The sequence below is a fragment of the Heloderma suspectum genome, chromosome 2 (genome assembly GCF_057233095.1).
Source record: "Heloderma suspectum isolate Gila_16-S chromosome 2, 16-S_ref, whole genome shotgun sequence".
NCBI classification, from domain to species: domain Eukaryota; kingdom Metazoa; phylum Chordata; class Lepidosauria; order Squamata; family Helodermatidae; genus Heloderma; species Heloderma suspectum.
This window is the reverse complement of record NC_139459.1, coordinates 242333303-242345730: the sequence shown is the minus strand read 5'-3', so window position 1 is coordinate 242345730 and position 12428 is coordinate 242333303. Positions and strand designations below refer to the sequence as shown.

General features: G+C 46.7%; 1 protein-coding gene across 2 annotated transcripts in view; it reads left to right on the top strand.

Annotated features, from left to right (window-relative positions):
• The window catches only part of LOC146354317 (rho GTPase-activating protein 7-like), a 113460-nt gene that overhangs the window by 74529 nt on the left and 26503 nt on the right, over positions 1–12428 (top strand). The window contains exon 1 of one of the 2 annotated variants that reach the window (XM_084838628.1): positions 3155–3617. The exons of the other annotated variant lie outside the window; for it this stretch is intronic. Coding sequence (XP_084694754.1) covers positions 3602–3617 — 16 coding nt within the window. The 5' untranslated portion in view covers positions 3155–3601. Of the gene's footprint in view, positions 1–3154; positions 3618–12428 lie in introns of those variants that run through there. 2 annotated transcript variants of the gene reach the window in all.

The window sequence follows — 12428 nt, the reverse complement described above, 5'->3', positions numbered from 1 at the left end:
AGGTTCTCCATCTTTGGCTGCAAAGTACATAATCAATCTGATTTCGATATTGACCATAGTAGCCTTTGTACATAGGCATAATATCTTTAATTTTCCTGGGATACCTGGACTTTTTGTTATGTGAGCTAGCTTTTTATGCCAGAAGTAAATTAAACTTTCAGAAATGTGTCTGCATACTCTGAAGCAAGCTTACTGATACTGGAAGTTAAGTTTCTGAAAACCAAGCACAGGTTGTTGGGAGGCTAATTGCATCTGTAAAAGCCTTCGTGGCAATTAGTTTTCAATGGGTGTAATTAGAATCACCTGGATTCTATCCAGCTACCAATGGTAACCTTAAAGTAATTTCAGCTTTAATTCATGTACTAGTTCTAGAATGTTGGTAAAGAACCAGGAAACTCCCCACTAGACTGTGTTAGTAGATATTGTGTATGTAACTATTTAAGATCTTTAAGGGTGCAATCCTATGCTTGTTTATGCACACAGAGCCAGTGTGGTGTAGTGGCTAGAGTGTTGGACTGGGATCTGGGAGATTGGGGTTCTAGTCCCCACTCAGCCATGGAAGCTCACTGGGTGACTTTGGGCCACAGACTCAGCCCAACGTACCTCACAGGGTTGTTGTTGAGAGGATAAAATGGAGAGGAGGAGGATTATGTATGCTGCCTTGGGTTCCTTATGGAAGAAAAAAGGGATATAAATGTAATAGATAAATAAATAAATAAACAAATAAATAAATGTTTAGACAGAAAAAAAGTCCTACATGCCCCAGCAAGCCATGTATGTTTAGGACTTCTTTTTGTCTAAATATGTACAGGATTGGACGTTAATTTGATTTAAGGTTTTAATACACACACACACACACACACACGTGTGCATGCTAAAATGGAGACAGTTTTGTTGCATTTTCTGAATAGTATTGATATAATTGACTAGATATCATAATTTTAAAAAACTACTAGTGAACACTGCAACCTTAATAAAGTCTTGAGTATCACCCCACACAGAATCCAGTGCCATTCATAGAGCCACCACGGAGGTTAAGTTCTGTACTAGCAAATTTGCAGATGTTCTATGTGCTCAGAGGTAACTTTTCATTGGAGAGGAGCAAAGAGTTTGTGGGAGGGAAAAGATTCTCAGCAATGCTTTAAAGGCCTGATTTTAGATACGTTGAAGATATTTTAAATTGTGCCCCCAAAGCAACAATTATGACAAGAGCATTTCTTATAACAATGTTATTAACAAAGGAGAATTGCTGCAATACCCCTTTTTATCAAGCAATGGGATCTGTATCTTTTGGCATGCATAGCTGGTATAACTCTTTATGACACATCCAACGCATAGAACTAGTGAGTTGGCCTGAGATATGTATCTCCTGAGGAATAACGTGCTCTGAAAGGTTATGTGTCGTTGTATGTTGCAATCCTAAGCATACTTGCTCCAAAATAAATTTCACAGAAACCAATGGGACTTATCCAGATAAAGTTGGCTTGCATGCTAGTTGGGTTATATCTTAAATGTGTTAAAGAATCCTGTGAGCCAAACATGTGGGTGTTGAAGTGGTGTATTAATAAAAAAGTATTTTCTATTTTAAAGTGTGTTTTCTCCTGTTACAATTATTTGATGGCCATCTTATTTGTTGGGTGGAAGACTTACTAACTGTTCAACAAGCCTTCACTGAAGCAGGGCATAAACATGTGCTTGGCTAGTTGATTTGGTTTTAAGAAACATAATAAGATGCCCTTGGGCAACACACAGAATTCTGGAACGGTGGTGATTTGATAAATTCCTAGTCTAAGCTGAATGTGTATGTGCCAGTGATTGAACAGAGACATTCCAGGTTTCCAAATACACAGAGCACAGTTTAGCCAAGTGGCCATCTCTGAAATAGCTGCTCATGCCTTCTGGACAGGCTATGGAATTTCATTCCCTAGAGATTTTCAGGCAAGTTCAGGACAAGGTCTTGTGGGATTGCTTTCAGATATATAGTGGTAAACTTACATATGAAGCTGGCTTTTGTGTCAAACCATTGGTCAGTACTGTCTCTGGCTGGTTCTTGAAAGGTGTTAGACAGAGGTCTTTCCCAGGCCAAGTCCTGATACTTGAAGACACCAAGGAGAAGGGTTGGACTACATGACTAACAGTGCAATCTTATACATGTCTGGTCAGAAGTAAGTCAGCTGGGTTCAAAGGGGCTTACTCCGAGGTAAGTGGGTATAGGATTGCAGCCTAAAGATGCTTCTAGATGAGGCTTTTAATTTACAATCGCACTGTTTCATTTATGTAATTCTATGGGTGGTCCAGATGACGAGAGCATCCACTCATATCTTCTCATGTTCTCCCACAACTTCTTCTGCCTGCTTAGCCACTGTGCAGGTCTAGATAGGTCTTTGGTCTGATCCGGCATGGCTCTACTTACATCTTTTTTCTTATGCAGAAAATCTGGTAAGGAAGAAAAGATGAAGTAGCTGCTCAATGCTTTCCAGTTCTTAGCGCAAGGACTCTTCTGTCAGAAAGTACTCTAAAGGTCTCTTTCAACACATTTCTGCTAGGTATATACCTAAAAATATGAAACGTGGTTATGAGGCACATGTCTGGTATACAGACACAGTTGTTGGAGAGCTCGTATAGTTAGTGACTCTAAGTGGAAAACTTGCTGCTGCAAAACGTGTGAAATGGCCAAGCAGGGTGACGGCCCAGGAGCTGTGCTGCGCCATGCAAGTCTGCAACACAGCTTGACAAGCATGCTGAGAATCACTTGCAGTGTTGCAAAGGGTGCCAGGGTGCACTGCACAAAACACATACAAATCCTGTTGCTCTGACAATTGCTCCGATTTCTTTAGGTTCCTGATGGTCCTGAGAAGGGTGGCTGTCCCTGGCTGTGTGCGGGGAGTGAAGGCGTCTGCTATGAATCTTCAAAAGTGGAGCAAAGTAGTTGGCTCTTTGATTAGAAATTCAAGTTCCTGAACTATAGTAGAAAGAGACATTGTGTGCCTCCCCCTACCGCGCCCCATGCTTACTTGCAACGGAAAACGCGCTGCTGTCCCTTCTTCCCCCTCCCCAAGCCCTCCCTGTCTGTCGCCATCAGTCACGTCTACAACAGTGACCCATACGCGCTTGTTCTCCCCCGCCCTTTCGCTCTTTTCCCCTGCACAACGGCGGAGGAGGACTCGCCGCCAAGAGGCTGGAGTAGCATCTGCAGAGCCTCCCTCCGCGCTTCCCCGGCCACCCAGAGAAGGGGGCGGAGTGGGTGGAGCCGGGGGGCAGCGGCGGGGGAGCGCCTCGCTTCTTTCCCTCAGCAGGCGCGCCTAATTCGTGCGGCGCGCAGTGCGTGGGGGAGGCTCCGCCGTCCGGGCGGGAGGCGGCTCGCGTCGGGCAAGGGCGCTCGGCGGCGCACGGGCGCACCGGGGGCGCCGCGGCTGCCCTGCTCTCTCTTGGTTCGCGTAAAAACGGGCTGGGTGTGAGCGGCGTGTTACGGACGGCAGCCCGCCTGCCTTGACGGTTCCGGGCTTCGGCGTGTCTCGCTTCGGGGGGATGGCGAAAAGATTGGTCGGAGAGTGAAGCGTCGCCGCTGCCGCCGCGCTACACGGAGGACCTACTGAACAGGATGATCCTGCTCGCGCGTAAGTGCCTTCCCGACAAGGCGTCCGGCGTTCCTTTGGGTCGCTGAACCCCTTGAGCAAGGTCTTGCGTGTCTGCACGGAGGGTTCTGACGCACGTGGAAGGAGCGTGGGCATAACGGGCCCGCGATGGGGCTCCCCGGCTGGGTTTGATCATTTCCCCCTGGAGAGTCGCTCTCCGAGAATCGAGGGGGGACGGGACGCGCGCCTGGTTGGGGAGGGGGTGACGGGCAGTGATCGCCTGTAGGCTTTCTCCTTGGTCCGTGATGGGTTATTCGAAAGGGGAAGAAGGCAGGGGGGCCTGAAGGGCGGGAGACGAGCATGCTCGCTTGTGCAGGTGGTCAACATCTTGGACCGTCGTGCTGCTCTTGCTTTTTATTTTCAGGAGATGTGATACCGGTTGTAAAGCGCCTCGTGCACAAACTGTTGGGGAAGAGATTTCAGCGCATACTGTTGCAATAGGTGATGTGTGACTCTGGGTTGAGCAGCGCCTTCTGGAATACGGGTGGTGATGCACGGACTTTTTCTCCTCGCTGTAGAGGCACAACCAAATAATAGTCCAGCTGCATGCCATTCAGTTTGTCACTTCTGGATGCTCACGAGTTGGATACTTACTTGGCTGTTAGCTATCTTTTCCTGAAGTTAGGCTTTTGTAGTGTGAGAATGTAGGTACTCTTTAGCCATATATGTAATTAAAATATGGCGTTGTCATGCTTTTATACAGCCATAACGCAGCCCTGAAGAATTTAGTCCAGTGGTACAGCATCTAAGACATTTTTGACCGTACAGGGAGTTATCTCTTTTGCAATCTAGACAGTTGGAAAAAGATCCATGGAAGTGATTTATAAGGTAAGGTGAGTAAGGCTCACTTACTGCTGACTCTTCTTTGTCCAAACAACACATGACAGCATTCTGTATCAGGAGGAGTGTTCTCATTCCACAGTGACAGGAGAGATGCCCACAAGTTCCCAGTTAGAAGGAACTGCTGCTTTTTGTAAATGTGTAGATGGGTCACATATTCCAATACCCTCTATCTGACCAGATAGCTATTCAGTTAAACTCAGAAAATACTCTTCACTTATGCTAAAGACTCTGCCATTTGGATACAATAGGTACCATGTGAATTGGAGCTATTACATTGTGAATTTCTTCTTGCCTGCAGGCAGACATCATTGATAAACATTGTGGGTGGGGAAACTCAGGTCTGTAATGTGACTGTGTGTTGACCTTATCATTACCTTCCCAGCTGCAGCCACATCCAACAATGAACCATAGAACAGAAGGCTACACAAATAATCTGTTAGTGCAGTTGCTGATGGGGTAGATGCTGGTACTATAGGGAATGTGCATTCCAGAGTTTGGCATCTGGCTGATGCAGCTGCCAAACACATCCCATGCATGTTGGCTCTGGTTCTGGAGCAGATGGAGGGTGCTGAGAAAAACAATAGTTAAGGTTCCAAGAACAGAGGCGGTATTAGTTTTGCTTTAGGACAGCTTGCTTTTCTGCACTTAAATTCAGCAAGCACGGCTAAATAATTATTTTATTGTGTTAGGCTTTTTGTACTGCTTCCACTGTAAGATTGATATATTGGGGTGGGGGTGGGGGAGAAAACACACTACGTTTTCATACAACGTTTGAAATGTTTGTTGTTTACAAACAGGGGTCCCCAGCCTTTTTGGACCTGTGGGCAGATTTGGGAATTTGAGAAATTGCTGTGGGCACCACCACAAAACAGTTCCCATGGGGTATGTGGCTAGTCTCATGATGACTGCTATGGAGGCCTGGCTCATTCAGAAGTCAAGTAATTCATCCAAGAAACTGAGTACAAGCAGAGAAAGAGTCTGATCTCCAAAGCCAATCTACATATTTGACAGGGGCTAGAGGCCCATCTAAATGGAAACGCTTTGTGAGGCGATTTGGGCAAAATCCACTTTTTCACAGAATCGAATTAGCTCTTCCCACGGTACATGCAGTGCTGTATTCCTCTGCTTTTGCAGTGTATATGGGAACTGAAGCTGCATTAGTTGGGGTGGGGTGGGTGTGTCCCACCACAAGTAGAAATGAATGTCAGCAATTGCGTAGGTGCCAGGCAGCCAATGAGCGGAGGCTTGCTCCCCCTCCTTTGCATGTTCAACGAAATGCAATAGAGGACTTGCTTACAAGTACACATTCATGACAACCCCCGCATACACACACACACACACACACACACACTTATGAGGCAAGCAGGCAGCCGCTGCTGCCCGGAGACTGAGCGGAATGAGCAGGAGTGCAAGAGGTGCAGGGAGCGCAGAGCCAGCAAGGAGGGAGAGCCACTAGCATGTTGTCTTTGAGGTATATTAACTGCCCAATCAACAGGCTCCCCCCCCCCCGCAGAAAACCCCAAACAGACACAGGCTCAATGAAGTGCTTCTGAGTACATGTTCGTGAAAATCGTCCGCCCTGGCAATCACCCTTTCTTAGCTGCGCAACTTTGAATCAACAGGCAGCCACCATTTCTCAGTTGTGCTCCTTTGAAGCTGCACATTTTCAAACAGCAGGGCTCCCCCCCCCCCCCTGTAACTATTTAAAGTGAGAGGCAGGGACTGAGCCAGCATTTCTCAGCTGTGCTCCTTCATAGTTGCACAGTTTTAAAACAGCAGGGCTGGCAAAGTGGAACTGAAGGCAATGAGTTACTTCTGGATAGACATGTTTACCCTTCTGCCTTCCCCATGCTACTTTCCCGTCCACCAATCAGCACCGCATTCACCAGCCCCCGCCGAAGCCAGGTGAAGTCACATGGACTCCCGAACAGCACTGAAGCCATTGTGACAGGACAATCTCAACACAAAATGAGTTGGAAAAAACCTGGCGTTAGGGCAAGAAATGTTGGGCTATCCACGGAGAGGAGTGTGCGTCATCTGACACTGTTGATTTGGGGCTGGAATAGAACCAGAGTAAAAGTCCCATGTAGATGAGGCCTAGGAGTGGGCGAGAAGCAGCAAGGTAAAGAGGTGTGAAGGGAGAAATAGTAAGGCTAAATGCTGGGAGGGAGGGAGAAATAGTAAGGCTAAATGCTGGGAGGGAGGGGGAAATAGCAAGGCAAAGGGGTAGGGGAAAGAGAGAGCAAGGCTGGAGGCTAGGAGCAGGGAGAAACAGTGAGATAAAGGGGTGAATGGGAGAGAAAGCAAGGCTGGGTGCTAGGAAGGGATAGAAAGACGGCTAGGGATGGGGAAGGGAGAGAAATAAGGAAAGGGGAGCGGGGAGAGAAATAGTGAGGCTACAGGCTGGGCATGGAGAGTAGGGATATACGAATCCCTGACCTGGTTCCGGTCGGGGCATCCGCTGGGGCGGGGGAGGCGATCCATCCCTCCCCTCTGGAATCCTCCCCAGCCACAGCCGGACTTCGGGCTGCTGCTGCTGCGCTCCGGACTCAGATGGTGGCCAAATTACACCATTTGCGTCCCTGCTCTTTTTGTGATAGGCTACGTAAATACTTATGTAGCCAGTCATGGCCACGGGCAGGGACGCACATGGCGGCTGCTACGGTGGCTGCCATTTTGTTCTGCAGGCCGGCTGCGGAAGGAGGACGACCCGACCTGGAGCATCCACTGCTGGGTAGGGTCCATCCCAGGGAGATTTTGGGGGGTGGCGGTGGGGGGATAGTCCATTCCACCATGGACTCCGGGGGGCCGCATTCCAAAGAATCTGGCCTCGAGTCTGTGGCGGATTTCTCCAATATCCCTAATGGAGAGGGAGAGAGAACAAAGGGTGTGGGTGGAAAAAGATTGAGTGGGGCCAGGAAGCAACTCTTTCCTTCGCTTCCTGCCTGCCAAACAGCTGATCAGTGGCAGGTTGAGGAACAGGAAAGAATGTAGCACCCTAACATTTTTCAAGTTTTTTAATTAAAAATAAATTTTTGAAGGACGCAAGGAGTGGAGAGCTTTGCGGGCACTGCTGGAAGTCCTTGTGGGCACCATGCTGGGTACCCCTGCACTACACTGTAGTGCTTTCAGGTGTTAGCACAAATATAATGGTAGCAAAATTGACATAATCTGTTTTCACAGAGCTGATCGAAGTGGTGTCTTCCTCAAATGCTAAAACATAAGACAGCCCTATATACATTTGATTGGAAATAACAACCAGTTGATATGTTAATAGCATTTTCATAATTGCGTTCAAACTGAAAAGAGGCAAAAGGCAGTATGCACTGAACACTATGTTTCGGGGTTGTGGAACCTCTGGTCCTTGGGGCTTCCGCCAAGGCTCCTCTCCCTCTTTTTTCTTAGGGAAAATGGGGAGAGGAATCCCCACTGTTATCTCCGATCAGGGATAACAGCTGGAATTCCCCTGCATGGGGCCCCTTCCAATTGTGAGGGCTTTGCTCACCCTGCATCCTTCCAAATGGGGGAAAGTGAAGCTGTCCCCAGCTGAGGTGTGAGGCGGAAATAGGGATGTATGAAAGTCACTTACCTTTTTGCGGAATTGATTTGCGGTGGCAGGGAGGAGCTCCATCCCTCCCCCCAGAATCCTCGACGGGGGGGAGGCGATCCGGTCCTCCCCCCCGGAATCCTCGATGGCCGGCTTCAGGCCATCTGCAGCTGGATTTCTGGCTGCGGACAGGCTGGTGTGGACGCAAATGTATCCAGCCAGGCAGCCATTTGCATCCAGCCAGGCAGCCGTGATAGGCTACGTAAGAATTTAAACCCCCCCAACCCCCCCCCAAACCGAGTGTACGCAAATGGCGGTGGCTATGGCGGCCGCCATTTGCGTTCCCTATTTTTTGACGATTTATCTTACGTAACGTACGTAGCAAATATCAGCTACCGCAGAACTTAGGAAAGTCATGGTGTCCTTTGTAACTAGTGGATACGCATCAGTTATTATTATGAAATTGCTGCATATCTGCAGCTTTAAGAATATGTTCAACGTGGATGAAAAACATTATTTGTTCTGATTTGTATCTAAGCTTGGAAACTGCATCTAGTAGATAAAGAAGGTGACAAAGTGTACTTAACTTTAATAATCAGATGTCAGTAGAGTCATACTCCCCTATCCACCACAGATAGTTACAATATTAAATACAATACTAAAAGGTTATTTAGATTATCCAAAAATAAATAATAAATAACAAATCACCACTGTCAACTATATGTTTTATATTCTGTAGCTTTAAACAAGTACCTTTTAGAACAGGTGGGGAACCTCCAGGTACCAGTTTGAACATCACAGTGGCAATTAACCCATGATTTGTGGGGATGTGCGGAGCATGCGACCCATCGACAAACCATGGGTTAACCCATAAATAACCCAGAGTCTCTGGGCTCAGACATCACGCTAACAACCTACAAACGAGGCATTCATAGGTTGTTTATGAAATGGCTCATGCACTCCACACATCCCCACAAATCATGGGTTAATTAGCCTACGATTTACTGTTACGATGAGTGAATCAGGTCATTGTTGGAATACAGCTTCCACCATCCCTGACCATTGGCCATGCTTGCTGGGGCTGATGGGAGTTGGAGTTCAAAATATCTGGAAGGCTATGAGTTAACCCCCACATTTTATAAGTTAAGCTTTAAATTTAGTTTGCTTAAAAGGTATCTTGAATACTATTCTTAAGAAACTTTATTTAGCAAAGTTTCCAGTAATATAACCTTTAAAAATACAAATGTCAGGAGTAACAGAGGTTCAAATAAGTAAGTTGTCAATGACAGGCATTAATTCTTCTTGCATTTCTACAAAACAAAGATATATTTGAATCTTTCCAGCCTATTTTATGATTTCTTTCTGCTTTTATGTTTAATGCATTTTCACAGTGAACACTGTGATACGTGCAGTTATGAGTGTCCTCTTGAAATAAGTGGAATGGAAGTGTGGTGGATTATGGCCAGTGACATTAAATTAATCTACTTCGTACTTTATTTTCTTCAAGCACAGTTTATTTGGTTTTGGGTTGCAAATGTTACTTAAGGAAGGCACATATTTGGTATTGCTGCCTTGACACACTGAACACAATTAAGGGCACATGCTTGCTTTTTTCTGAAGCACAGTTGATCTGTCCTCTTAGCATCCTTTTAAAGTTTTTGTCCTGTAGTGGATTCTATGCTGCTATCTCAAAATGAAAAATTAATCAAGATACATGTTTGCATTATTTCTTAGAAGGTCTAAGCAGTGATTGTTTCATAAGGGAAAACAATTCATTTTGAACTTCTGTTAGGTCGCTAATCTTAGGGTAATGAGGCCAGCAGGAAGTGGAAACTTTAAACTATTCAAACATTTAGAAGCCAGGAAATGTTTTACATGCAAAGACAACAGGGTCATATCAGAGATGCTCTGGAATCTCATACTATATGCTGATAGTCCCATAAAACATACAAAGAGCTGTTATCTATCTTTTTTGAGCAAATCTTGCTCAGCCCAACTTGGAAAGGGAAAAAGAGCCTGATATTGGATTAAATGTTGAAAATCCAGCCTGAGAAGAAGCTACTCAAGAATAAGAGAAGCTTGTTCTGCAGGACACTGATTCCTAAATGGCTTTAAATAAAAGGTTAGTGGTGAAATCTACTGTTGCGTTCGCAGTTATCCACTTCTGCAACAGGATGTAATGTCCTCTGTCTCGGTTGGAGCCCCCTGACCCCTCTAAAATCTGCTCTGGAGGGGCCTTCTCAACCCTCTGGAGCAGATATTTGAGGGCACATGAGGGTGCAGGGATGGGCGACTTGAGCTTGTCCAGATATTTTGGCCTACAATTCCCATCTGCCCTAATCAGTATAGCCAATGGTGAGGGAAGATGGGATCTGTAGGCCAAAACATCTGGAGGACCACAAGTCTTCCACCCCAGCATTCTGGTGGAACCTGCTCCATCAGGAGTGGGGGGGCAGTGGGGGTGGGGATAATTAGATACAACCCTAGGTTTTAGTCCATTTAGGCCATACTTTATCGCTCTTCCTTAGCTTCTTACAAATGTTATGTGAGTGTCCCTTGTGGCTGGTTTCAAGCCTTCAGCTTCATGTTTGATATTGCATGAGTTTGGTTACTTTCCCTAGGGAAGGAGAGAGATCAAAAAGTGTGGGTGCCGGGCTGTGCTGGGAAAATCACACTCTGAACAGGATCTTGTCTTTTTGGTAGGTTGTTCAATTTTCCACGATTACATTCTCTGACATGAATCACTGCCAGTTTGCCTGGCTTAACCCTGGGGTGATGTGTAACTACTTCCAGATCAGCCTATGGTTTCTTGTTTGAACCATAGGTTGGTTATCAGGTTACTTTGTCTGGTGCTGGAATGCTATTGATGCATCACTTTGCCTCATTTCCTCCCCAAACTTTGTGTCTACGTTCAGTTCCTGATGCCCTGTATCCTTTTGCACCCATTCAGATCTATCCTCTGCCTGTGATACTATTGATCATTCTTTTCCCACCTATTTCTCCTTGGCTACTGGTGTTAGCTTGTCCTAATAATGTTTCTGCTTCTACATTCTGAACAGAGTTCAATACTGCTGACCTCATCTGTGAACCTTGGGTTGCCCTAGAACATGCCCGATTCTTGCTCCAGGATTTTGGCTTGACAGTCACAAACTGCTATAGACAATGGACAAAGGATGCAAGTAACTTGGCTGATAATGACAGTAGGGAAGTGTGTTGGACTTCATATCCACCTAGTAACTAGCCACACATCTTATCCCCACCCCCATGCCCCATTTCCCACTCTGGAGAAAAGCAACTGCAGTGCATTGTAGAATTAGCAGGTTTTATGTCTAGGGAGTTGCCTTCGAATTTCAGGGACACCACTGTTCAGCAATTGGCTATCTACCTACTGATATTGGTGCCATGCTGCATCTTTGGCTTTGGCCACTAGAAAGGCTCAAAGGACTTCTTCAGAGTTTGCCGACCTTAACATTAGGTCTTTCACAGAGGTACTCATCATAATTATGACTACTTGCACTTTGATACAGGCTTTGATTTTGGAGCTACACAAAACCCAATAAAATTTAGTTAATATGTGGCACTGGGACAAAACTGAAGAGACACGGAGAGACGGAGGGCTCCTTCTAGGCGTGCACGAAAGCCACTTACCTGGTCTTGCAGCTTGCTTCGCGGTGAGGGGGAGGCGCTTCGCTGCTCCCCCTGAAGTTCAGGCTGGGGGGGGGAGGCTTCCCGCCTCGCCCAGCCGAAATTCAGGCCGGGGAGGAGGCGCCTTGCCTCGCCCGGCCGTGAAATAAAAAGTTAAAAAAAACAAACACAAAACGCCCCTGTGATAGGCTACGTGACGATTAACGTAGCCTATCACGGCTAGATCTGCAAAGTCAGCCGTGATAGGCTACGTTAATCATCATGTAGCCTATCACGGGTGACTTTAAAAAAAAAAAGCGCGTACGTAAATGGCAGCCCCCATAGGGAGCCGCCATTCGCGTTCCTTATTTGGTTGCCGTAGTCTACGTAATCTTTACGTAGACTACAGCGACCAAATAAGGAACGCGAATGGCGGCTCCCTATGGGGGCCGCCATTAGCCGTACGCGCTTTTTTTTTTTTAAGTCACCTGTGATAGGCTACATGACGATTTACGTAGCCTATCATGGCTGACTTTGCAAATCTAGCCGTGATAGGCTACGTTAATTGTCACGTAGCCTATCACGAGGGCGTTTTTTTTTTTTTACTTTTATTGGAATGGCGGCGGTGGCGGCCGGTCAAAAGACCGGCTGCCGCCTCTGCCCCTGTCGAAGACCTGCCGAACCGCCGCCAGGACCCGCCGCCGGGAGGGACATTCGGGAAAGGTAAGTCCCGTCCCGGGGGGGGCGCGGGGGCGGGGGGGGTGCGGAGAATTCCTCCC